The sequence below is a fragment of the Dermacentor variabilis genome, chromosome 3 (assembly GCF_050947875.1).
Source record: "Dermacentor variabilis isolate Ectoservices chromosome 3, ASM5094787v1, whole genome shotgun sequence".
NCBI lineage: Eukaryota > Metazoa > Arthropoda > Arachnida > Ixodida > Ixodidae > Dermacentor > Dermacentor variabilis.
In genome coordinates, this window is record NC_134570.1 from 64,014,575 (window position 1) to 64,042,078 (window position 27,504).

At 46.1% G+C, this 27,504-nt stretch overlaps 1 protein-coding gene across 2 annotated transcripts in view; it reads left to right on the top strand.

The window, feature by feature from the left end:
- Positions 1–4,887, top strand: part of LOC142575764 (uncharacterized) — a 232,606-nt gene extending 227,719 nt beyond the window's left edge. For both annotated transcript variants that reach the window (XM_075685384.1, XM_075685385.1), the window contains one exon: positions 1,358–4,887. In XM_075685384.1, the coding sequence (XP_075541499.1) occupies positions 1,358–1,488 (131 nt within the window). In that variant the 3' untranslated portion in view covers positions 1,489–4,887. The remainder of the gene's footprint in view (positions 1–1,357) is intronic.
- The last annotated feature ends 22,617 nt before the right edge of the window (positions 4,888–27,504 follow it).

Here is a 27,504-nt window from a genome sequence, read left to right on the forward strand (position 1 = left end):
ATGGAACCCTTTTCATAAAAACTATACTAACAATATTAAGTTCGCACATAAGAAAGCTGTTCGTTTTACCTACCGTCACTACGATAGGGATTTTTCACCTTCTTCTACCCTCTCTAAGCTCAAATTAACCACTCTGGCAACACGTCGCCACAACGATAGCATAAAGTTCGTGCACACCATAATTAAGTCTTCACGCTGTACCCGCTTAGATAAATAATTTAAGTTTGCTGAACTTTCCCGCACCCGTAGCTCTCACAGCCTAAATATTTTGCAATTGCAATCCAGAACTGGCATGTACAAGCATTGTTTTCTTTTTCCTCAGCAATTGAACGTTGGAATGCATTGCCCGGAAATGTCCGTTCTTCGCACTCTGACCGATTTTTTCTCTGCAATTGGCGCATGATGTTATCGCTACTCCTGCTATAGGCTAACATGGGCTGCAGTATGTAAAAATAAATAAAGATAAATAATCCAGTGATAACCGATCACCAGCCAAAAAAAAAAATTACGGTCACTCCGCCCAGCGAAGGGGGGGGGGGGGGGGGCGGGTTACCGGAGCTGTACACATTGTGGTTTAAGAAAACTTGTGTTGAAGACTTTATTGCATCACTCATTTACATTTAGTAACGACAGTCACGATGGCTTTGTGCTAACTGTAATATACACTGATCGGCATACTCGCAACTGCAGACACATTCTTTGATAATGCGTTATCAATGCACGTACGCCGCTGGGTGGTCGGTTGGGCCGGATCGGTGTGTCATCCCAAGCGAAATGTCTCGAACACGAAACGCGTAAACCACTCCCTTTTCGGTGCCGGCACATCCACATTGAAATCACCGACAACGCATGTTGTTTACGTGATTCCAAAGAATGTATGCCCTCTTTGCTGCACTTTGGTGAGCGCTTTTAGCCTCATCCTTACGGGGGTATGGGCCATTGTACATTTTGCTTGCTTACGGGTGTATGAGCCATTGCTTACGGGGTTATGAACCATTTATGATGAGTTTTCGGCATGCTGCTCTGTATGTTGTATGGGTAATTATAAAGGATGTAAGCAATGCCTGCTTCACTTTGCCGAGTGATTGTAGCATCTGCCTGACGGGGCTGTAAGCCATTGGTGATGATAGTTTTTCTGTGGGGACGCGAAAATTCTATGGTACCCTAGCAGTGTACAGCTCCGCTGTAAAAGCAACACAATGCGGACGTGACATATATGAAAAACTGATTGTCCCCAGCCATTTATACCACTCGCTCAACAGCATTAATAAAGGCCTATACGTGACAGTAGCACTGACGTACGACCGTTCTCTCTCCCTCTTTCTTCCTCCCCTCGACATTTTCGTTGAACCTGCAGACTTTGCCGAGGCGACGTCTCCGTGGCCCCAGGACAGGCCTAAGCGCCTTGCAAAGCGCTGCAGGCCCCGCGGCGAGAACAAGCGCAACGTTGCCGCCATGGCGCGCAAGGGGGCGCTGCCGCGCTCATGAGCGGCCCGACACCAGCGCCCTCTCTGCGCCACCTCTGCCGCCACGTGTTTCTCTATCTCTACTGTCTTCCCAGCGGTCATCTATGCGCTGCCCGAGTGGCGCGGCGAAATCTCGCAGGAATACGATGTGTCTCGTAGACCGTGACTTCCTCCGGGACCCTGTCAATTCCCTTGTTGCCACCCGCTACTGCTGACCCTGTAGATGTGCCCGGGAAACCGTATACGCCCCTTTGTAGCCTGACGGTTGTTCGTTGTCCTCCCCCGCTTTGAGCGTTAGTGCCCCGTACGCCTTCCGAAATACAAGAACGCAGAACTCGCGTTTTCAAGATGAGCTTCCTGCGGTCGTTCTAAAATCGTAGCAAAAGCTGACCGGATGCAGCTTTGGAATATTTTTTGACCAGGTTTTTTATTTTTATTTCCCTCCTTCTTTCCTTCTTTCGCGTAGTTTCGCAGTGCGGAACATTTTAGACACTTCTGTATCCAACAACGAGGCATATTGGCAAGCCAATTTGAGAAGCTATCGACTGCCTGATTGCAGCCCAAATTTCTTAGTCCTCTTTCTTAGGCCTGTCCTCGCACTGGACTACGTTATTCGAAGACGTCGTATTGTGTATTCATTTCTTTATATTATAGTTGTTGATCACAGGCCCCCTTTTGCTTCACTCATCTTATTTCGGTTCTTGTAGCTCTGTCACATGATTCTTCGTTCGTGTTGTTGTTGTTGTTCTTTTTTTTTTTTTTGCCCAAACACAATACATGGGCATGTAGTCATCCCTTTAAATTCATTGTCTAACGGCACGCCCTTCAAGACATCGCGCCGCCAAGTTGCACTCCATGAACAAGCAAGTCAAACCAATATTTGGAATACTTTCAGTTGGCTTTGAGACAGTGCAATCCACGACATAGTTTCTGAATTTTTCTCACTGTTAGCTTTTTGACTCCTCTTGTAGGAACGTTAGCCTTGGATAACAGCTTGTTGTGACAGCGGTGGCAGACAATGTAGGTATAAAGGTTGCGAATGGCCTATTGAACGCGGTTATTAAGAAGCAAGCGACTGAATCGAACTCGGCAGGATTTAATGTTTCCTTTTTTCTTTCCTGTTACTTCACAATGGCTGCATAAGAATGCGAGCCGTACGCCTGCTTGTCCACAATTCCTCTACGATAACATTTTTTTTTCTTTGTGTTCTTTCTTTTTTAGAGTCGTTCACGCACAGCTAAACAAATTCAACCAGAACTTTTTGTTCAGGTCGTGCAACATTTTTTGAGCCTAGAGCGGTAGGGACGATCTCATCTCCTACGTGCCTGCTTCATTCATAAAGCCGTTTTCTCCTCACCCTCTGTCGCTTTCCTGACTTTTTGAACTTTTCAAGCATCGTTCAGGAAAAGAAGGCAATGACGGTGAGAGCACCCAGCATCAGTTAGACGCGAGACCTGACTACAGAACGCCGGCTAGAGCCTTCGAGAATGACCCTTTGTCAGAGCATTGTTCTGTGCGAATAAGTGGTTTTCAAAAAAAAAAAAAAGAAATCGCAGGTAGATGTGCAAACAATTATTTTCCTCTTTCCTGTTAAAAGCTTGGTAATAAAAGAATATTTAAGTTCTTGATGGGCAGTGCGATAGAAGCAGAGCCATTAGCTCGTGTTGAATACAGACCGCAGTGAGTAATCTGTTCTTTTTAGAACGTGCAGAATGGTCAAACGGCAAAGGAAGATCCGTTGTTTCCTATTGTTGTACCCATTTTTCTTTCGCAAGTAATATAAGACGCTGACTAAAGACTGCAGGACATGGCCGCACTTTCATAACTGAAGCATTACATCAGCGTGCCATTTTTCCTGACCGTGCCTAACGTCGTCGCTATACACGTAAATGAGCGCGAATTCATATTTCTTTATATGTGATTCGGCTGGGATAGAATCTGTTATATATATATGAGTAGTAGCTAGCGCCGCAAACGTAGCGCCATTGAAGCTGCTAAGTAAAGGGTTTTGAGACCAATGTTACGTCGGGCCTAATGGTCATTCAGGATTTATCGCGGGTTCTTGCTTAGAAAACTTCATTGTTTTCTTCAACGCGCTATGCCGATAGCACTTTAACATGTGTTCTAAATGTGCTGGTCACATTCGCATTTGTCTCTCCAGACTGTCGTGGCGGCTAATGCGAAGGATGTGATTGATTTAAACTTGTCCCCGCCAACTTCTCAAAGTCAATATTTGTAGACGAAGAGTATTCAGTAGCTACCCAGCACATGTTGGGACACGTAGGAAAAAAATTGTACAAATGATAATTGACCCACTGAATGCTGTTCGTTAAATTTAAACTTATCTTAATGGAAGACCCCTGCATCCCATGGGGATATATCATAGAGGTTCATTCATTTTCACGTTTTCTTTTCAATGCATGTTCGTTCGACTTGGATCTCAAGGTACATGCATGCCGAAATACTTCTTTAATACGCAGTGGCTACAACGCTATCAGAAAACTCAACACTTTGCTAGATTTTAGCGCCACCGCACGAAGCTCTGGTCCCGGAAAAAAAAAATTACACGATGTTGCAGGAATCATGGGCTGGTATAAGGACATTCTTTATCGATAACATATCGCCACATGTCCAGCCATCCTGAACATAGTTGTTGTTGTTGCTGCCCCCTATATTTATACGCAAGCACTCGTGAGTCCTGAATTTCATGCCGTTGTGGGTACTGAGGGTCTATGTACTACCGCACGCTGCTTCAACGTGTTATTTGCTACTAAAGTGCGATGTGCGAGCTTCAGCTTTCTCCGAGGCGACGCGATTTTATTTGCAGATCGTTTCCTTGCCGCCTTTAGCCTTGGACATCGGATGTAGCGAGAACCGAATGATTGCCGAGACCAACGTTTCCAGCGCAAAATGTCAAATAGAAGCAAGAGGAACACGCAAACGGAGATGAGAACGCCGTGCTCACGTTGCTGTTTGTGTGTCTCGCCTGTTTCTTTTGTCAATTCTTGCGTTTTGCGAACATGGGTCTCAGCGAGAACAAAATTGTCGAAAACTGGGATATGAAACTTTTCATTGGTGTCTTCAATTTGAGGAAACGATTGCCGTTCCACAACGCTTTGAGGTGAATGCCAAAGACTGCGCGCTGAAACAATGTGTGGTGCCTATTTTATTGGCTCTTCCTTGTGTGGCCGAGTAGTCGCCACCCTCGACTTGAACGAAGTAGACACACATTGGTCCTTTTACACGTGCTACCGAAAGGCCTCCAGCCTCTTGCCGTGTATCTTGCACCCTTTGGGGTCAGTCTTTGTGAATATCGGTGCGACATGCAACAAATGGACCGAAACCGAAATCCGTGGGAAATGGATGGTGGGAAAATCGGCGACTGTCCCACCGGTCGAAATCTGTGGAACAGTGATATATATATATATATATATATATATATATATATATATATATATATATATATATATATATATATATATATATATATATATATATATATATATATATATATATATATATATATATATATATATATATATGTCATTTTCATTAATTTATCGTTTTTTTTATTTCATTCATTAAGCACAAGTAACTTCCCCTATGTTGTCCTTGGTGTCAGTGTTTGTTGGCTGATGATGTGACTAATAAAAATCAGGGCCCTCGGTTAGCCCCCTTTCTTCTCGTTAGTACACAACGAGGGACTCGAATCCGGCAACATTGATGCCTTCAGGTAGCATGTGTGGGTTTATTGACCGGTTGCCTTCACCCAAAAAGATCACGTTCTCGTGACGCCTGAGGCAGAAACGATCATCCGCCGCCAAAGTCTGTGAGCGGTGGGGCTGGCTAACACTCCCAGAGTTCTACTAAAAAGCATAATTACCCAAGAAAGTGGATGGGGAAACGGCGCCGCGGTAGCTCAATTGCTAGAGCATCGCCAGCGCAATGCGAAGGTTGTGGGATCGTTCCCCACCTGTGGCAAGTTGTTTTGTTCATCCACTTTCATTTCCATTAATTTATCGTTTCTTTATTTCATTCATCAAGCACAACTAATTTCCCCTATGTTATCCTTGGTGTCAGTGTTTGTTGGGTTCTCATCATATATATATATATATACATCAGAATATTTGCCCCTACACACTTGAAGTGTGCCTCAAGCCGCGTCTTTATTAAGTAAAGATTCATATACGATGCGCTCCTTGTTATTGCGAAACGAAATTCACGGCGCTCTACGTTGCTCGGTTAAATCCCTGACCGAAAAATGGCGGAGCTTCCTCTTTTTAAAAATTTTGCTGTTTATTGAAAACCTCGCGCAAATCTTTGCACTTGAGGTTTATCTTCAGGGCTTGTTCAGTGCGTCGTTTAAGCCATGTGGTGTAGGGCAACCGCAGCGTATATTCTCTTCTCTAGAGTATGTTTGAACCAATTCTGATTATATATATATAGCCACAGGTTTAATATGCAGCTGCGGGTTTCATAACATTCCTGGCCTACTGAACTAATATTGTTCTAACGGAGGCTGTCGCTGCCTTCCTTAATGAGAAGCAGGCATGCTTTCCGCGACTGCGGCAGATTGATTTGAAACTGCTGAGGACGCCGTCTTTTCCATTCACTTTGCCCGGCCTGGCTTGTTGCAGGGTTTGAATACCTGTTCGTTAGAAAAAGCTTTACTGTAAGCCCGAATATTTTATTCGATTTCGTCAGTCAATTTGCATGGCTCAGACATGGTTAAAATATTTAGTTTGTTATTAGTTATTTAGTTATTTAGTTCTGTTGCTTTTGCCTGTTTGCCCTCAGAGCATAGCCGCCAAACCCTATCTTTCTTACATTATGGTCGTCTCTGCCCTCTACCATCTCCCATCACGCCTTCGCTACGTTTCCGCCAATTTTCCCGCGCATCGATACGGCATGATTGTCGACAGCTTGTTTGTAGCAGTTCGTGCTTGAGGCCTTTGACTAAGAGAAGAACACAGATTCACGACGAGGTATTATTATACTAATTGTTGCCTGTTGCAGTACTGTTAACGTATTTATGCTTACCATGGATATAACTGTTATCACGTAGAGCAAATGAACAGTTGCTTTTAAGCTGTATCACACCATTGGCTGTTACCCTTTATTATTTATCTAAATGTGAAAAATATGGCAGCTAACCCTATTTCTGTAGTTAGAAACATTACACTACCCGCCATGTGAGTAAATGTGTGGATGTCGCCAACCATTGTATTTTATAAAGAGGCTGAGTTTTTCACAGAACCGGACTTTTTAACATCGCTGTTCGCTAATTAAGTTTCTAGACATTCGTACGTTAAATACATCCCTATTCTAATTAGTTGAATGTTACACAGTCCCTCTGTTCCGCAACGCAATTGTCTGCGGGCTTTAGGCGGTGTTATTTTAAGAAATATGTTTCAGATTTCATGAGAGACCTCACAGCGCTCAGACACAGCTGCCGACTCCCGCACACGTTCTCAAAGGCGTCTATTCACGACGTTTTGCTACTCTTTCTGATTCATTATCTTACCACAAATTAAAAATGGTTCGTTACACTTTTGTCGTATCCTAGTTATTGCCACGCAACTGAAACATGTGTTGTCTGTACTCTCAATTTAAGTGCACTCGCTAAATCCAGGCATTTGCAAACGCGAACCAAAAGTTGGCGCTAAAAGAAACAAGAACAAAATGGAGGATTTCCGCGAGCGTAGGTTACGTTGCCAGTGCCGAGACTGAAATCAAAATTGTGCAGGTTGCAATGGAGTTACAACTTACGCAGAATACTCAAACGTTGTGCACACGGCTTTCGTCAAAATGGCCCTTGGTCGGTGTAGCGTTAGTCGGCTGTTATCCCGTTCATAATTGTACTTAAAATGCGCTGAAAAGCGAATGCAACTCTGTTAATCGCTGTCTTCCTCTCCTTAGGAGGTTTACTGTGGAAGTCGTCTTACGAGGGGCTATATCGCTAAGTCCTTAGCTTTACAATGAATATTGCGGTTCAGGAATCAAGAATTTCCCGGGTTATTCGACACATTATTTTCGAAGACGAATGCCCCTTTCGATGCAGGAAGACTGGCTTGTTGGCCTTCAACGACACTTATCTTGAGCACAGATCGGACAGGCACGTTACAAAGAATGAAACAAGACAACGCAAGCACTAAATTCCCTGCTTGCGCGAACCAGGCATCGCTGCAAGGCTCACTCGAGAGGCTTTCTGAGGAAGGCCATCTGCACACTGCACGGCAAGTTGCCGACGTGATGTCACAAGCACGAAACTTCTTTGAAAGTACGCGCTTGACGCGCAAGCAATGCGGCAAGCGGGGCTGACAGTACTAATAATTAACCCCTCCCGTGACTTTCCTGCACTATTTGTACGAGACTTGTTTTCTTTTTCCAGTTCTGTCCAGCAGAAGCAAGAAAAGAAAACAATAAAGCATGCACATTAAGCTTCGGGTAAATTGAATTGGTGCTTAGACAAATGTAGGTAAATTTACCTTCCGTGTAAAGAGTATCGCTACGCAAGGCCTCTTTACACCACTTTACACCTCTTTACACATGTGTGACGAAATATTTGTCGTGCAGTGTTTCGTCAGCAATTATTAAAAGAATAGTAGCTTTCTTCCTCGTTATGCCTGCAGTCAATAACTAATTTGTGTATGTGCTTTTAGACGCTGATTTAATATTTATCATGCAGAGAAAAAAACGTGACGCGAATGAGCGCAACCTAAATAGAGATCTAATGGCTCTGTAATTGCGAATACTCACTAGGAAAAAAATGCACAACGTGTCGTCCTACCACCTTGAATATTTTTCGATGGATTGTGCGGCGACCTTTGAGTAAACTTATGTAGCACTGACACATTTATTCTCAATCTATCATATTACAGGACGCAAGGATATAAGGTAGCACCTGTGTTGCCCCATCTGTTCCTTCTACCGTGTTCGTCCGTTGTGGGCTCAAGACCAGGGTCGTATAAGCGCTGTGCTGGCGCTAATGCTTCATCTTTATTTTTCTTCAGAGGGAAGACTCAACGCATCGCGAATATCTTTCCGCGTACGGTCACATATTGGCGCCAGCTTCTTCAATTTATTGCTCTAAAAATTTTTGAAGGATGTGGTCAGTATATTCAGACTTGCCTCACATCATTTTATAACATCCCTAACAAAGTACCAGAAATTATAATCGGGCGTGGGGATCAGGCTGAAGCAAAAGGCTAATCAGCACCCCTTCATACGCTAAGCGAGTTGATGAAATCGCACAAGTTCCGGACGTGTTTCTTTTGAAATATCTCCCCGTTTGTGCTCAAATTTCTGGTGCATTACGAACCTCCTTTGCTTTAGAAAGAAATGCTGTGAAAGCTCATATGACCCGCATAGGTGTCGTTGTCCCCGGTGCTGTATGTAACCCACACTAGTTGTCGGGAGCTGCTTGTGGAGTGCTTTTGGGCTTTGTGGAACTGTTACTTTCCGCGCTCTCTGTGCACGTGCTTATTATGTTGTCTACTTTTGCAACATTGTTGTCGCGCGAAAAGCGAGCTGTTGTGGAAGAAGAAAAAAGCGAGAAGTCTGGACAAAGAAACATTGCATACGAAGTTGTGCTACGGGACGACCCAATGTACCGACGAACAAAGCGTCCCGAACTTGTAGGCAGCTGTTAGTCGACACAATAAACGCTGTTATTCCTTAGAATGCAGTCAGCGTTGGCATGCTGGAAAATGTGTCATTAACTACAAACCTCCACGCCCGCGCAACACGCATGGCCTGTGGTCATCGTGTTCTTTGGGTGTACACTGCGAACCAAGTATAAATGGAAGTGCTTTGTGAATCATTTAACGAGAACAACCGCTTGTCTCATATAACTGAAAGTTGGGTGAGTTGGCGTTCTTGTTCACGAGTAAACTGCAGTGCGCTTGGCAGAGGACGCAGGTAGTCGTGATTACGATGCTGCTTGTGGGTGGTGCGGATGATGATGGGAGGAGGGGGGAAGGGGGTTGTAGTGAAGATGATAGTAACTGTAGCCCAACCAGAGAGCTTGGAAGCAGCATGCTTCCAGGTGCTCCATTTCGCTTATTGGAAAGATACAGAAATTTGTTTATGGCTGTGGTCATGGTGGTCATGATGGTAGTGATAACGGTGATGATGGTGAGGGTTGTTGCAGTGGAAGTCATAATTTGTTGATAGTAACTATGGTGATGTTAATAGACTTGCCACACGCGGACATAACCCTTCAGTCTGGCCCGACACTCGCTCCGCCTGGGCGCCTCTTTCCGGATCACGGTTATCCGTTACCACGTGTGTGTCAATTCAGACCCTTTCAGCCGAATGCTTTGAGCCGAATGAGAGAAACCTCTTTGAACACTATGCTCAGTCCTTCCGGGAAAACAACTTGTTCCGGACAAGTATGCATAAAGTTTTTCAGTGTATAAAGTACAGTTGCACTGAACAGAGGACTTTGCCTGCGTCCGTCGCGTATTGTTCGCGTCGCAGCTTAGCCACGATTATCTCATATTTAAATCCATTTACTATAGTTATCACATCCACTTAAGATGACAGTGACAACAGTGGAGTCATATACTTGCACGGACTTCACGAGCCTTGGGTGGCACGGTTCAAAAATGCAGCTCAAGCGCCTAACCTCGGCGGGTGATAAAGTGCGGACCTTTTTTTTTTTCTTCTTCTAAATTTCAGAGAGAACCAATGATCAGCACTAAGCCTACATAAACTAGTCGCAGGCCTTCTTGCTCCTCAGGTTTCTCGCGGCTTTTGTTTATTTCCGTGTCGGATACCTCCTGCAAGAACCATTGAGATGGCTATAAACATTATTTGGCTGCAAAGGCTTAAAACTGAATTTCCGAGAAATACGATTGCTGGGAAATTGTTGAAAAAAAAGTCCACTGTTCTTTTTTCTATTGTTCAACTTCAACAGAAGTGGTGAAATGGCTGAGCCTGCGTTTCAAAGGAAGTATTATTTCTCTTCGGTGTTGTTGAATTAGAATAATGCTGCCGCGATGCACCAAACTCGTCTGCACCACTACTTTGACTCCCTCTTGTTACATCTTTTTTTTCCGGCAAGCTGCAGCAGCGTACGTTTGTCTTACGCAGTTGGAAAATTTCTGCATCCCGAAGCCCAAGTCGTTGAGCCGAAAGGATTCAATTAAAGTTACCCCGCGAGTAACACGGCTCACTCACAGAATTCCAGTCCAAGAATCTTGGGTTTAAAAAGACCGCAAGACAATAAACCTGTTCTTCCTGTTTCTTGGCTTGTGAGCAACAAGAATAATGTAGGGTAGATGCTCGACTGCCCCGACCGTCTTATAGCATACGCAAGCAGCGACTCTTCGCTGCGAGTTTTACAAATGAGCTTCGCAGAACCAACTGTTTACTTAATATCTTGAACGCGAGCTGTGCCTGTTCGCGCGCCTGCATACGTTCGTACGCGTCAAGAAGCGCCGTGGCTGTAACTGTATGTAGAAAAAAATTCCAAAGAGGAAGGAGAGATTGAGGTGGCGCTCCGGGCCGCTTACGGTCATGCCTCTGGAGTTTAATCAATTGTATGCCTCCTTATCTTTTTCTTGCAGATTGCTCTGAACACGCATTTGCTCAGTGCACCTGAGCTCGGATTGAATTCGGATGCCGCCCTACCTTCTGTTGCTTCTTCTCATTCCACCACCCTCCCTACTTCTGTACTTTAGGCTCAGCACAGGCACTTGCTTGGAATTACTGTCACAGTGTGCGTGGCCTCCGCGATCAGCTCCGGCAGCGCGCCGTTGCGCGCTGGAAGAACTGATCGCGGAGGCCACGCCGTGTGTTGCCTCAGTCTTCCGGGACCCGCAAGAGGGCACTTTGTCACTTGCCTTCGTTTACCCTTTTTCTGTGCACTCGCGCTTGTTATTTTGTTTCGCTTAAGTTAAAATTGATCGAGGATGGAAATTTCCGTATTTTAGGCGTGTTGTATTGCAAACTTTGTTTTTCTTAAATCTGCCCGAGTTACAAATTCGCACAACGAGAGTCCCGATATTTCGAGACCCATACTGCTTTTCTTCAGGGGCAGAATTAGAAAGCTTCTCATTCGTAAGTGCTCATTGCCACTGTTTGGCCGCTTTTGCTAATATTGGGTCTGGCATGAGCATGTGTGTGTGTGTGTGTGTGTGTGTGTGTGTGTGTGTGTGTGTGTGTGTGTGTGTGTGTAGGCTTTCTTATTTTTTTTATCCTTCTCTCTCTCACCTATCGCATACCCTTGCCCCTCCCCAGTACTGGGTAGCCAACGGGAGATAATCTCTGGTTAACCTCCCTGTCTTTCCTTTGCCTTTATGTATATCTCTCTCTCTCTCTCTCTCTCTCTCTCTCTCTCTCTCTGGCATGAGCAATGGAGGAAAATTTCCTCTTACGATCAATTCTAGCCTTAGATTTTTTTGTGAATAAGGAGTCCACTATTTTATTTATTTATTCGGTATACCTACATCGCCTGCACGGCATTATCGTAGGGGGGTTAAAATACAGGTAGTCACAATGGAAACATATTCAGCAACATCAAAAGAATACACCAGTAAATACAACATTGTTTAAGCACTGAAATTCGCAAATGCGGAAGACAAGCTAACAAAGTACCAAACAAAGTAAGTAAGAAAGTAACTAACAAAAAAAAGTAGCGTATGTGCAGAGATGAATAACAGAACAATCCAAGAATATGGCTTTCAATAGCATTTTCAATATTAGACGGTGCCATCACATCATTGGGGAGCTCATTCTAATCGTTAATCGTGTTAGGAAAAAATGAATACTTAAACGCATTGGTACGGCACTGATCAACTCTAATTTTGTTAGCGTGGTCTCTCCTAGATGAAACGTAATGCGGCACCTTGATGAACAGTGTTTTGTCGATACCAGTTTTACTTTTATATATATTGCAAAGGAATTTCAATCTTAGGATTTTCCGGCGCGAAGAAAGAGTTTTTCAGCCCAATCCTTCCCGTATTCCAGATCCTCTCATAGTAAAATTATAATTTCCTGTTACGAAGCGTGCTGCTTGCTTCTGGACGCGTTCTATTTTGTCTGTGAGATTTTTAGCGTATGGATCCCAGGTAACGCATGCGCATTCTAGAATAGTCCTGACGTTTGTTAAATACAAGGTTGCCTTCCGTGATAAAGGAGAATGCTTAAAATTTTGTCGGAAAAAGTGAAGAAGACGGTAAGCTTTCGCGCTAATTGAGTTAGCATGATTAGTCCAGTCAAGCGTTTCAGAAAACGTAACTCCGAGGTACTTAACCCCATTAGCTCTACTGAGTGCAATATTATGATTATTATTGCCTAACCATTTGAAATTTCCACGTATACTAGGCAGATATTTGTCTAAGCGGCATGAAAAATTGTGCCTCTGAACCGTTTCCACCGCTTCACCCCGAGCTTTTCACTTCACGGCACCCATTGCTTGCGGTGACTAAGTGAGAATGTTTTTGCCTGCTACGCGAACGCCGTGCATGACTTGTCGCAAGAGTCATTTGCCTGTTTTCTGAGCGCTGTTGCATCAATTAGAAGGCTAGTTTAATACTAACCGTCTGTTTAGGAGCGCTCACGCGTTTCGGGCTCTACACCACATGGGAGATGCATAGGTGCCTACGTGCGGCTAAGATAACACGCGCAGGGCATGTATCATAGAGCAAGAGAGTGGGGAATAAAGGGAAAAGCAGGGATGACGTTAAACAGACGGGCATACCCGGTTTGCTACCCTCAGCTTTCTCCGCTTTGGAAGGAGAAACAGGGGAAGATAAATAATAAAGAAGGAGAGAAAGTACATCATAATGACCAGAGCTGCAGTGTTGTAGTCGATCGCACGGGCAGCATCTGTGGTACACATTTCGCACTCTCTCCTTGCATGAATTCCTCACCAGCTAATACGTCGTCTTCCTTTTATCTGCCTTTCTATTCCCCTGTACTCTTATGCGGGCCAGCCCTCTGCCATTTCTCTTCACATAGTAATATTAATATGACACCTCATCTGCGGGCGGTTCCAGTGGCTGCGCGCTTATGGAGGATTCGTGATACCATTGATTATAACGATGACAAAGGATTGTAAATGGCACTTTTCGTCTTGCATAGGCTCTCGTTAATATTATCAAGAGGTCTAAGCAAGTAATACCTAGTTTATAATACCTAATTTTCGCAACAGATGCTGTCCACAACTTCTTGTCTTTGAGCATGGCACGACAGAAATCGATTTAGTATCCGCCGTGGCTGCTTGAGTGGCTATGGTGATGGGTTGCTAAGCACGAGGTCACGTGATTGATTCCCGCCCATAGCGGCCGCATTTCAATGGGGCTAAATGCAAAAACACCCGTGCACATAGATGTAGGTGCACGTTAAGAAACCCCAGGTGGTGAAAATTTCCCGAGTCCCCCGATACGCCGTGCTTCTTAATCAGATCGTGGTTTTGGCACGTAAAACCCGATAATCAATTAATCGATTTCAGAGAGAAGAGATTGCAGATGTATGCCCGATAAATCTGATGCCCACGGTACAAAACTAAGTCCGCAGCTACCCGCTTGCAATTGACGTTATGACATCTCCGTGACGTCAGACTCTGGAGCTTCTCTATAAACGGACGCACCTACGCCAGGCTACGCTACGCCGAAAATGCGGTACGAATGCGGTCTAAATGGTGGCCACCTTATACAGCCCTTTCGCCCCTTTACCTCATCCAGTTCCTCTTCTAAGGCTTCTACGCCAACGCACCTGACAACTGCGGTAACAACAACAACAAAAAATAAGAAGAAGAAGAATCGAGGAAGTAGGCCACCAAGACCCCGCGGATCTTTGAGAAAAGCTATCCAAAATTAATTGCGATATTTGGCGCCGTATAGCCGGAAGCGTCCCACCTTGTTCAAGTTTTACAGCTTCGCGAGGCCTAGGGCGTGCAACATCGAATTAACAACTCGCGGCTCATCGCACGACACAGTCAGCGAGTATGTTCTGCATGGTGGGGCAGAACCCCGAGAAAGAGAGTCGCGGGAGAGGGCTACCGAACACGTTAAACTTCTTGCCAAGCTGAGGGCAAACTCAGAGTAAGAAACAGAGAGGGTGCACAGGAAGCATGGAGGACCAGTTCACACTGCCTGCGCGACTAAGAGAGGGTTCGGAGAAACAAAGATAGAGAGAAAGAGAGAGTGCGTGTGTGTGTCAAAGGGGAAAGCAAATTAGCGCTTTAAACTGCCTTGGGACGCGTGTGCGTAAAAAGGAAGCGCCATGCAGAAGGCTGAGGGTTCTAAATCGTGTAGAAACTGACGTCGTGCGATACATCGTTACGCGTACCCCGGAGCACATAGCTCCACGAAGATTCGATGGCTAAGGGGGGTGTTATGTCCACCGCCTGCTTATATAGCTAAGCGCTGCGGCCCACTCTGGTATCCAAGTTGGACGAGAGAGATACGCCGGGGCTAGCTCGCTCTAATTTGCGCCTACGTGTCTCATCCCGTCGAGCTCTCAAATGAGCGGCGAAGTAATCACTCAGAGAGAGTTTAATGTGGCCTGTAATTAAAGCGCCCTAGCGAGAGCTCGCCCATGCTCCCTCCCCCCCCCCCCCCCTCCTGCCCACTGGTTGTTCGCACGCATTGGTGCTTCGTGGGAGTTGGACGCGAGCATATAACCACTCGCAAGAGCCACTTCATGGGTCGGCAAGTTTAAAGGGCCTGGTGGCTTCGGGAGGCGTCGGGGGAAGCTCCGCTGGCTTGCCACCAGTGTACCACGAGACGGCTCGGAGAGCAGGGGCCACGAAGGCCGAAATTAAATTTCGATCCGCGCTCGCGCGCGCGCGACTCACTCTCTGCTTCAAGTCGGTACAGGAGGAAAACAAGCATATAGCCGAGCGCGCGTATGGGGACAAAGCAAGAGGGACAAGGCTGAGAGAGATACCCTTTGCAAAGAAGTGGCGTATGCAAAAGCGTCTGTCGACGTGCGATTGCGGCTGAAATGAAAGAAAAAGAAAGAATAAGCTGACAATGAAACGTCGCTCCATAGTGACAGGCCCAGAACGATTAGCTATGTGTCTGCGAGTAATGAACGGGCATATGCGGGCATTCAATGCATACGAAGTCTGTATGGCGAGATTAAAATTAAATTGTCACAACGCCGTCGTCGGGTGGAGTTGAAAAGTCCTTCGGAAAGCAATCACGATGACCGACAATCGACGAGCTCTGAACGGTGAAATCAAAGCTCAGTGAACTTTAAACTGAGGGTGCCCTTAAAATTTGCAGAGCAGGGCATTTGATACTGCAGGTTCCTAGGTCACTGCAGTCGATCGTTGTCGGTCAATGACTGCAATAACCGTGCAATAAACTCACAGAGTTCTATCTGATGCATTTCTATGTTTAACTGTATGGCGTGGAACGAACCGCCTTCAATGAACGACAAACGGTGCGATGGCTACATAATGAGCTGGCTCAGCAGCGATGAGCCACTTCCAGCACTTTTCTGAACACTTCTAAGAACAGCACATTGCAATGCACTGCTTAGCTCATTGGTGTATAGGTCATTAAACAATAACTCCTATTAAGCTGACTCTATTTTGTACCGTGGGCAGCGTACATCGATGAACACTACTGCAGAAGCTCACATGCACGGGGGGCAAGCAGACAGCGCAATCAAACCGCATACCCATGCTTGGCCGCGTGGCCAGTTCGTGGTGCGGCGAAAACAACTTGAGTCGTAGATAAGTCAGTATGCATGAGTTTTGAATTCTCTGCTTGGGTTCGGGTAACGACAATTCCCCCTGAGGCAGCAGCCACGAATTACCGCGTTGTCCCCTCTTGCCAGTTTTAAAATGTCTTCTGTCTTTTCGCAGGTAATATCGAGGCCTCGATAAGCTCAGAAACTTAACTTTCCTCACTTCCTACAGTCATCTCCACGTTCATTTGTTCTCCATTGTGGGAGTGTTTAAAACTTCAATTTTACTCAGTCCTGTGATTCTTTTTGGTTCTTTTTGTTTGCCGGATAGCCTGACATTGTATAATGTGTCCTACATTTGCTCTTTCTTGCACGTCCTTCTGAATTTTTGTTTTACCACTGCATTTATTTATCATGCGTCACATAGGAAAGTACAGAGCTTTCCGCGGTACAGCCTAATGATACTTCACCGTCATTTTACACTTCTCTTCGAGCATGGCAAGGACCATGCAGAGTTGTACAAACGCCCAGCTTTGCTACAGCCTTAAGCATCTTTGTGAATAAGCTCATGCGCTCAGCGCCTCAGGTTATCGTGCAGTGAGAACTGCATTTAATTACGCGCTTCGATAGCGCTTCTAGCTCTAACACGGTTATCTTCAGCTTTGTTTGCACGAACCCGACGCGAATGTGTCCTGTAAGAAGTCGAGCTGACCCAACCGTACCAGATAGCGTTTACATGCTCCCGGTTCGGGCTGGCCGATATCACAGCATCAAAACGTGGAGGCGATCGCGGCCACGCAACTTGTCATGGCTAACGATTCGCCAAGAAACAAAGACCCATTAAATAACGAAAGGAGCCGCTCATTGTAAATTGTCCATTTATTTTTCTAGCAGTTAGTTCGGCTAGCTTTATTGCCTGCGTGCGCATGATTATTTTTCCTTGTTTCCTCCCTTGCGAACGGCGATAGCGCAAACATGCGCAGTGCAATGGACACTTCACCTTCAAATGCGCTTGAATACAGAAATTAAGCGTCAGTCGAAAGTTAGAACCTTATTCCTAAGTCGTTTATTAGTCTACCACTATCCGTGTTTTTTCGCGCTGCCATTGATTATCAAGGAGTACCAGCTTGGCCACTCAACTCATGTGATGATGGATAGATAGACAGATAGACAGATAGATAGATAGATAGATAGATAGATAGATAGATAGATAGATAGATAGATAGATAGATAGATAGATAGATAGATAGATAGATAGATAGATAGATAGATAGATAGATAGATAGATAGATAGATAGATAGATAGATAGATTAAAGAAGAGAAAGAAGGAGAGCTCGGCCGGAAAAACCTATTCTTAGCTTGCTGCTTTGCACCGGGAGTGGGTAAGCTAGTACGGTACCCTGGCAAACGCGGGCAGTTTGGGCGGATTACCGGATGAGGGTAATGAGGGTAAACTTCAGGGGACGGTGGCGTGTAGCCACCTGGCGGCAGAATTCTCAAACAGACAAACAGAGATCTGTTACTGCAGTTAACAAGTGTAGCTGGTGTAAATTTCCCGGCAACTCAACTACGGCGCTGCCGAAAATTTACACCTGCAGCGCTCTAGCCGCTCACATGTACGCCTACGCCCATCCGGCGAAACACCCAATCGGCTTGCGTTTACCGGAATACCGGACACCGCTAAAGCTCGCTAATAGAGACATTTAGCGTGTCCGGTATTCCGGCAAGCGCGGGCGGTTTGCCGGTTTAGCGGGGGCGTAAACGTGAGCGGCCAGATTGGTGGAGCCAGCTGGTGGCGTAAAGCTCAACCACACAAACGCAAAGCTAATTACTATATTCTACTTAGCTGTTGGTCTAAATTTTTGACAGTGGCATAATCGTGTTCACAATTGCACCGCTGCCAAAAATTTGCACCATTAGCGAAGCAGGAATAGTGGGTTACTGCAGTTTTAGCTCTGTGTCTGTCTGGTTGAACTCTACGCTACCAGGCGGCTGCATCACTCTGGCCGCTCACGTTTACGGCCCCTTCAATCCGACAATCCGCCCAAACCACTCCCGTTTACCGGAATAATAATTTTTAATAATGGTGTTTTACGTGCCAAAACCACTTTCTGATTATGAGGCACGCCGTAGTGGAGGACTCCGGAAATTTCGACCACCCGGGGTTCTAAGTACCCGGGTGGTCTAAGTACACGGGTGTTTTCGCATTTCGCCCCCATCGAAATGCGGCCGCCGTGGCCGGGATTCGATCCCGCGACCTCGTGCTCAGCAGCCCAACACCATAGCCACTGAGCAACCACGGCGGGTTACCGGAATACCGGACACCGCTAAAGCTCGCTAATAGCGTGGAACCTATGAATAGAGCGACCGGCACTGAGTTGCTGACTGCGTACCATCGTGCCTAAACCATCTATGTTTTTTTTTTCTTTTTTTTACGTTCCCTTGCCAACGGAGCCGCAACGGATTAACGTACTTCTTTCTAAGGCTGGTCTACTCAGTCCAGCCCGACGCGCTCAGTTCGCGACCCGCTACCTTATTATCGGGCCCGACAAGAGCAGCGCAAACCGCAGCCTGCTATTTGTGGCTTCATGTAAGCTGGCCGATATTTGTGCAAATCCGGATCTGGAGGCGGAAAAGGTACCCGCACGGAATTTTCCGGGAGCTCAGCTTTCTGCGTGGGCCCGCCTCAATGCGTACTTGAAACTAAATGCTTGGAATGGCTGAAGGAGAACGGTACAAATTATGTGTTGCGGCCCATAATCACCGCAGTCGGGCTTAATTTTGTCATCGCTTCTTAATCAATAAATAGGTTAATGGGATAATCACCGAACGTCTTATATCTTGATGACCTCTTTGCAAAGTGCAACCATGAGAAACACTGGTATTTTTCTCCATGGAGAGGTACGAGGTGGCGCTTGCGTACTTCCCGCCATTTTTCTTCTCTCGTTTTCCTCACAGTGGCGGGAAAAGTCCACGCGTGCGTAGGGGTGCGGTCAGATCCTGAAATGAAAAACAAAAATAAAAATAAAACCATTTCCGCAACCAGCTGACTGCTTCCCAATATGAGACAAATGTGAGAAAGGTCCCTGGTTTACCTTTCTGGCCTGGCCCAAAGAGATACGGCGCGGTAAACGAAACAAACCGTATTTATTCGAAAATATTGGAAGACCGATCACTATATCAGATTCACGTAGTACTTGGTGGCCTTTTGGACTATTCACAGTAAATATTTGCACAGCTGGGCAAACACCGGTTTACATTTTTCTTTCCTCTCCTTCCTGAGTTTTTATTTATTTATCTTCCTTTTCTTTGTTTGTTTTCTTATTTTTTTTTTTTGAAGGGCAAGGTGTCAAGAGCACGTAGTTTCGAAATGGCCGAGTTCTGCACATCCATCTGCCAGATTTTAAGCACCAAGGTTTGGAGAATCACGCGGCGGAAATGAAACTGCGAACCATAAACGTTGTGTTCGTAGCGGATAAACCTTGCAGAGCTGAAATATTCGATTAAGTGTAACGGAAGCTCGAGCTCGCGTTCCCGTTCTGCAATCTGCCTCTTCAAAAAATATCCCCCTCTCTATCCCTAACCCGCAGATGAGTTCGACAGGAAGTACTTCGTTATTTTGTTATCGATATTTATCACCACCATTCTCACTGGGTCGGGATACTTGGATACGTTCATTCGATTGAGTTTCCCCTACACACGGCATTATGTGCAGCCCTAAGCTTTAATTACGACATTAATGGTTCGCTGTACTAGCAGACAACGCTTCGTACATGATATGGCGAAGAGGGCCTTCCCCGCACCATGGATGTTTTACGCATAAAATGAATTTATGGGGAACATGAGTGATGTATTGTTGTGTGTGTTATCAACATAACCGAACTACACTGTGGCCCTCGCAACAGTTGGTGCATCGAAAGCACTCGGTTGTCCCATAACTTTTCCCAGGACTCTCTAATAGACGACAGGCCGATGATTTGATTTTAAGAATTCCAGTTCCTTTCTTTTTAACCAATATGCAAGGTGATTCGTTAAATTGAATTTGAAATAAATTTCGGGGTTTCACACGCGTGAACCATGCACGATCAGATTGCGAGGCGCGACTACGTGGGGGACTTCGGATTGTAGTTTTACGCACCTGGGGTTCCTTAACGCGCACCTAAATTCTTGCATTTCATTCCCATCGAAACGAGCCAGGCCTGGTGCTGTGCCGGGATCGGTCGAGCGACCTCGAACTCAGCAGCGAAACGCCATTAACCACAAAGCTACCGAGGCGGGTGCTCCCCACCTTCGTAAGACAAAAGCATATTCAGCACTTCGCTGCAAAAGTAGTGGCAACCGACAGTCGCTCGTTTCATCAGTGTAGATTTGTCCATACTTTTATTTTTTAATCGCTTCCACAATTGCACCGCCCGAGCAGTGTTCTGTCGATTGCGCAGGGGGAATGAATGTGCGCTCTAAACGCAGCGCAGTTTGTGACGTGTAATGTCACCCGAAACCACCGATGGCAGTGCGCTGCACCAGTAACCAAACTACTTTTGCTTCTTTGAAAATTAACGACGCGAAGCAGACGATGGTGAAAAAAAAAAAGAAAGATTCAGACAACGCGATTCACAACTGAATGTTTTAATGCACTGACGTACGTCTGGTTGGCAGCTCTTCCCGACCTTCTTTTCCTCCTCCTCCTCCTCCTCCTCCTCCTACTCATTGCGCGGACAAGTACATACATACATACATACATACATACATACATACATACATACATACATACATACATACATACACACAAATGCATACAAATACTTACATACAGAGAGAGAGAGAGAGAGAAAATAATGCAGAGAAAGGCAGGGAGGTTAACCAGAGGTAGTTCCGGTTGGCTACCCTGCGCAGGGGGAAGGGTTAAGAGGGATAAAAAGAGAAACAGAGTGGAAGGGGGAGATAGAAAGAAAGGGAGACAAGCACGAACAAAGCGCGTACACTACAGAACGGTAGGGGGCGGCATTCTTAGAGTCTGTCGTGAAGCCCCGTAGACCGCAAGAACGTTAATAGCGCGAATAAGGCCTTCAACGCGGATGTTCTTTCGGAGCATTGGCCTAAAGCTTTTAGTTCTGAAAGTGGACGATTGTCCAGCTTGTCCAGTACCCTGCACATCACTTGTCTCTCAGCACTGTATCGCGGGCAGACACAGATAATGTGTGCGAGCGTCTCGTCGATGTTACATGTGTCGCACGTGGGGCTGTCGGCCATTCCTATGAGGAAAGCATAGGCTTTTGTAAATGCAACGCCTAGCCACAGACGGTAAAGCATGGTCTGTTCACGTCGTGGTAATCCAGGCGGGAGGTGCATCCGTATGTCCGGAGACAACGAACGCAACCGACACATGGTGAAAACATTTGAGTCCCACAGAGGCAAAGTACACTCACGGGACATCAATCGCAGCCCAGCCGCAGCGTCTGTTCGCGAAAGCGGAATGAAGACTCGTTGACCACTTTCATGTGCCGATCGGGCGGCTTCGTCGGCTTGGTCATTCCCGCTGATGTTACAGTGTCCTGGAAGCCACTGAAAGATTATGTTGTGGCCCTTATCATAGCTTTGATGATATATGTGCCGAATTTCTGAGGCCAGTTGTTCATGGGGTCCGTGGCGCATTGGGCTTCGTATGCACTGAAGGGCTGCCTTGGAGTCACTGAAGACTGTCCATTGTTGCGGTGGTTTCTGCTTAATGAAATCAAGTGCAGCACGGAGCGCCGCGAGTTCTGCACCCGTTGATGTGGTCACACATGAAGCTCTTAACTTGATTTCCTCAGATTGTGCCGGGATGATGACTGCAGCAGCAGCGCTGTTGAGTTTTACTGAGCCATCTGTGTATACATGTTTCCGGAATCTGTGCACGTTGTGAATGTGCTCCAAAGTTGCTTGCTTCAAAGATTGCAATGGCGCTCCAGCTTTCTTTCTGACTCCTGGAATTGTCAGTTGCACTTGCGGCCGGTGCAGACACCACAATGGATCTGACAATCGTGAAGCGGGCGTAAATGCTGATGGCAAGTACGACTGATGTCTTACAATAGTTTTAGCAAAAGTTGAAAGTGGCCTTTTTGCTGGCAAGCAAGCAAGATGGTGTGAGGGAATCCGAGTCAGGTGTCGGATGTGCGCTCTCAGGACATCTGTATCAATGTAGACTGTCAAAGGCGCGTCTCTGGCTATGGCCACTGTCGCAATCGATGACGTTGTTTTGGGAAGACCGAGACAAGTCCTGAGTGCTTGGGCTTGCACGCTATGGAGTTTACGAATATTCGTAGTACAAGTATTACCTATTACAGGTAAGCTGTACCGCAGGAAGCCCAAAAACAGTGCTCGATATAGTTGCAACATTGACGGTACTGTTGCGCCCCAGGACTTCCCGCCGAGAAACGCAAGAAGGTCCACAATGGCGGCCAAACGCTTCGTCATGTACGAGATGTGAGGGCTCCAAGACAAGTCTCTATCAATGATGACGCCAAGAAATCGGTGCGTTCGTCTATATCGTATGATTTGGTCATTAATCCGCAAAGCATACGGGGACATCGATTTACGAGTAAAAGCAACGACTGCACATTTCTCAGCAGAAAGCTCCAGGCCTTGTCTTCTTAGGTATCTTGACACAGCCGTTGAGGCTTTCTGAAGTCGTGCGCGGACGTGTACACGTGTCACGCCTGAAGCCCATATGCAAATGTCGTCTGCATATACGGAGAGCTGTACATACACAAATGCATCCAGTATACTATACTGAACCAGCATACGGCGGTTTTATTTTATCGCTAATAGAATTTTTTTTTAATATCTAATACGATTCTGCTGGTTGAGCTAGACTTCTCTCCGAGGCAGACATTACTTGCACAAAAAGAATGATACGACATATTTGAATATTGAACAAAATATCGCTAATTACCTTTACAACTAAATACCTTATTTAGGCCGCATATTGCAATTTAGTAATTCTAGCTGATGACATTTCAAGTCATATCCACTTTGAAAGAATTCTAAGGATAACACCAGTTTTGACATATGCGTCTCCAAAGTTTGCGACGAAATGCGTTAGTGTGTCAGTAACTTTTGAGCTTCACTGCGTCAATAGACGTTTTGTTGAAGGTGCAAGCGAAACACCAGCGCATATTTAACGGCAAGTTTCGCTGCGATTATCTCAGAACTGGGGATAATTTCATATTTTTTTCCAATTGAATTGGCCTGGCGCAGCCACTGGCTTCGGTTCGTCCATATCAATGTGCGCGCTAAAGTAATTCGTTTAAAAGTTAATTAGTGAATTTGTGTTGATAAGGCAATTCTGCGTACTTATCTTTACTGCGAGTAACTATATCTTCTCGAGTATTCCAGCTCAATAAGTCGATTTATGCCATATGTCATGGGTAATTATTAAATATTGTCTTTAAGTTAAAATAGAACAGCCGGTATATTACTTTTACTAGCGACAGCAAGTTAGATCTCATGCTCGTTGGCAACCCATCACGGGTCTGAGGTCTGCATGCAGTGTTACCGCCTACTTATGGTCAACCCACCCATACCTAGAGGTGTAAGGCTTCCAGGATCGGCGCCAAAAACCGTGTATTCCGTGCGTATACAGGCCTGTCTGACAACGCAAGCCAGTGTCACCTGCGAGCCGTTCCTGGTGTTATAGCAGAGGAGCGTGATGGTGCTAGCTACAGGCGGATCTAGCTTTACAATGACAGGCCGGCAATATCACTCCGCCGGCGCGTCTCCTTCTTAAGGTGCGAAGATAAATATGCATGTGGATAAACTGGTCGTTGCAGCACACATAGGTAGAAGAGCCACCATTCGAGCAAGTTGAATCAAGCCACCATTCTAGCAACTGCATGAATCAGTTGGTGACGTTTAGCACTACTTGCGAAACTTCATTGTTCGTTGGATAGCTTGGTGTCTTTAAAAACACTTGCGGAGGAAGTAAAAAATTTGTTCTCCCGAAAGTACAAGGCCCTTGTGGGAAGACCAGTTGCTTCGTGGTATAGCTCACGGAGCCACTTTACATTATGTTACATTCTGTGGTTTTACGGGTCAAAACCACGATATGATATTGGGGCACGCCGTAGTGGGGACTCCGTATTAATTTTGACCCCCTGGGTTTTTTTTTAACGAGCAGTCAATGCATGGCACACGCTTGTTTTTGCCTTTCTCCCGCATCAAAATGCGGTCCCCGCGACCGCGGTTTGATCCTGCGCCCTCGGGCAATTAGCGACGTAACACCAAAGCCGCTACGTCACCACGGCGGGTCTGAGCCCCTTCATGCTCTTGCCTCAAATATAGGACGCTACAACCTGGAAGGGCGAAGTGAACGCACCCGTTTGTTGGTTTTAAAGGCGAAGCATTTCTTTGTCTAGTCGGAGCCAAGGTGGGAGTAAGCTCACGCGCCAGGACGCGCCAATTTTCTTCGAAAAGCTCGAAAAGCCACCGGACAAACACCGGATATAGTGCGAATTAAAGCGGCCCGGTGGTTGTGATCAACTTTATTGAAAGGGGGAAGGGTAAAGGGGGACGTGGCTGAGGGTTTGGGCTCAAGTAAGGCCCTGGGCCTGCTTGGCCTTCTCCGCCCAGTCCACCAGTTCAAGCTGTCGGTCGACGTCCCCGGAACTGAGCCAGGCTGTCCAGTCAGTTTCGCTGCTGACGGGGGGATGAGAGAACGGGAGCGAGGAAAGGCGCGCAGGCGATGCTCGTGAGCGCAGACATCGAGCTCCAACAACAACAAGCCGTCGTCGTCGTGCTGTCATTGTTCCAGCACTACAACGCTCCTGCAGTGCAGCTGCGTGCCTGTACCGCACCGTGGCGCATATAAGGTGGTCTGAGCGGAAGTGACAGTATACTTCAGGCTACGAACGCCGGCGGCTTTCCTTGCCTCGTCTAGTACAGCATCAAGCTACGGCGCCTGCAGCGCCGGTGGCGGCGCTCCTCATCCCGAAAGCTTTTTGAGAATCCTGACAGCTGCAAGCACTCTCTGCCTTACGTGCAGCAAAAGTTGCCTGGCGTTCTGTTACGCGTTCTTTGAGCGAAACGTTATGAGCGTGCGTGCGTGCGTGCGTGCGAGCGTGTGTGTGTGTGTGTGTGTGTGTGCGTGTGCGTGTGCGTGTGCGTGTGCGTGTGTGTGTGTGTGTGTGTGTGTGTGTGTGTGTGTGTGTGTGTGTGTGTGTGTGTGTGTGTGTGTGTGTGTGTGTGTGTGTGTGTGTGTGTGTGTGTGTGTGTGTGTGTGTGTGTTCGAATGTTGTAAGCAACGGGCTTCAGATTATTTATGCCGTTATCACACAAGCACTACCACATGCAACAGCTACAAAAATGAGCGAATGAATGAATGTGTTTTAATAGTTGTAGTGAGCCGTCAACGGTCCAAGGGCAGCCCGCATAGTCAACACTGTCGTGGCGCCGTGGAGCCATGAGCACACCAGGTCGGAGAGTGTGGGCCGTGCCATTTCTGCAATAAAACAAAGAGAACCAACTGGTACTGGTCTGGACGGCAATCTTTTTCTTGCCCCTCTTGCCTTGTCCTTGAATTCAGGCATGCTGCACGAATGAATGAAGGAAAGGTGTAAGCGAAAGAAATATCTGCTGAATGAGTTATTGCGCGCGCTTCTGTGGACTAACACACGCATATGTGCGCTAATTCCCTAAATACATAAAACATACAAATCAGAATGTGGCGCAACCACTCGATTTTATACCACGATGGATAGTACACATGCATTTGAAAACTTCGATCTATTCATTGCAGTGCGGTGTTCTATGTAGCCGAAGCGCGGAGAAATTCTTTTATCCGTAGTATTCAGGATAAACTCTTATCAAAGAAATCGTCAGTGCACCTCACAATCTGTACCGTGGCGGTAGCATTTCAGGTAAGTTGAAGTAAGTCGTAAGGCAGAAACCACAAAGCAACACCCAGATACGAAATCTATTTAGATGTCAAGGCTAAGTAAAAGCTAAAGAGCACACTACAATTCCAAAAACAGCGATGAGTTCATACGAACCGCATTGAAATGTACTATAGACTGACCAAATAAAACCGTGTACATGAAAAGTCTTAAAAATACAAAGACAGATGAATAGATAGAGACAATTTAATACGGGTGAAGCAGCGTTTCACGAAATGAAATTTAGAAAATTGGAGTGAATGAAATCATAATCTTGGGGTTCTAAACTTTCTCGGAATTTGAGCCTCGGTGGGCGAACAAATGCGCACGGCTACGCGCGCTGCAACAAAAACAATGTTCGTCCCTGACGTTGTGTTATTTTACCCGCACAAGCAGTAAGGCTCAGTGTAAATATTTGCATACTGTTACTTCACAAGGAGAGAAAAGAAGTTCACGGTATGCACGCACACCTTGTGCAGAGGAGCAACAACTGCGCGCGCGCGCACGTGCACAAGGGTCCCTCGTTTGGTCTGTCACAGGCGGTCACATGATTTGGAGGACCTCAAGGAGCACAGCAGCGCTTTCTCAGCTTTCAATCCACCTGCTCCCTTCCCCAATGCAGGGTTAGCCAACCGGGCTCAGCCAGCGCCTAGCTTTTTCGTTGGTTCATCCTGGTTAACCTCGTTGCCTCACCCTTGTCACTCCTTTTTCTTTCTCTCTCTCTCTATTTCTCTCTCCATATTCTTAGCGAAGTTTGCGAGTAGCCGAGTGGCCGTAAACGAATGTGCAGCTTTCATTCCGTGGAGCAGTGCATAAGTGCACGGCAGACGCCCTTGCTTCTGCAGCCGATTTTTGCCATCCACTGTGGCTGCGTCCGATAATAAAAGCCAAAAGAAAATAAAGCGCTTAGAGGGGCCGGAATTCGGACAGGCTAGCCCGCAGGCTACGAACAGTTCATTATGGACGATAAGTTCCGAATGCCGCTTATATGCTGCTCGTTCGCGAAAAACTGCATACACTTATTTAGGCGCAATGTGCCGTATGGCAAACCGTCTGGCTGAAAAAAAGAAGAATAAGTAAAACGCACAATTCCGTAGAAATAAACTCCGTTCCTCGATCTAGCCAGCACGACGCGCCAGCTCAAAAGTGGCACATCAATTTCTAAGACTCTGCCTTAAACCCTGAGATACACGCAGCCAAGAAAGCTAAGAAATAGCACCTATCGCAGGAGCGGCTGGATTTTAAAGCGAAATTTTCTTGCCCTGCAAGTAGTTTCTCTCCAAGTTGCAGTCACCCTGCAATTTGCTTCTTAGCACTCGAGTCATCACAAGTTGTTAAAAAAAACATAGTACAGGAATAAATTTACAGTCTAAATATTTAACCCTACAAAGCCTAACGAGTCATATATTTGCGCTTAGTTTGAAACCTTGGATCGAGTTTACAGCTACGTATAATTGGACAGACGAATTCACAATCAGTT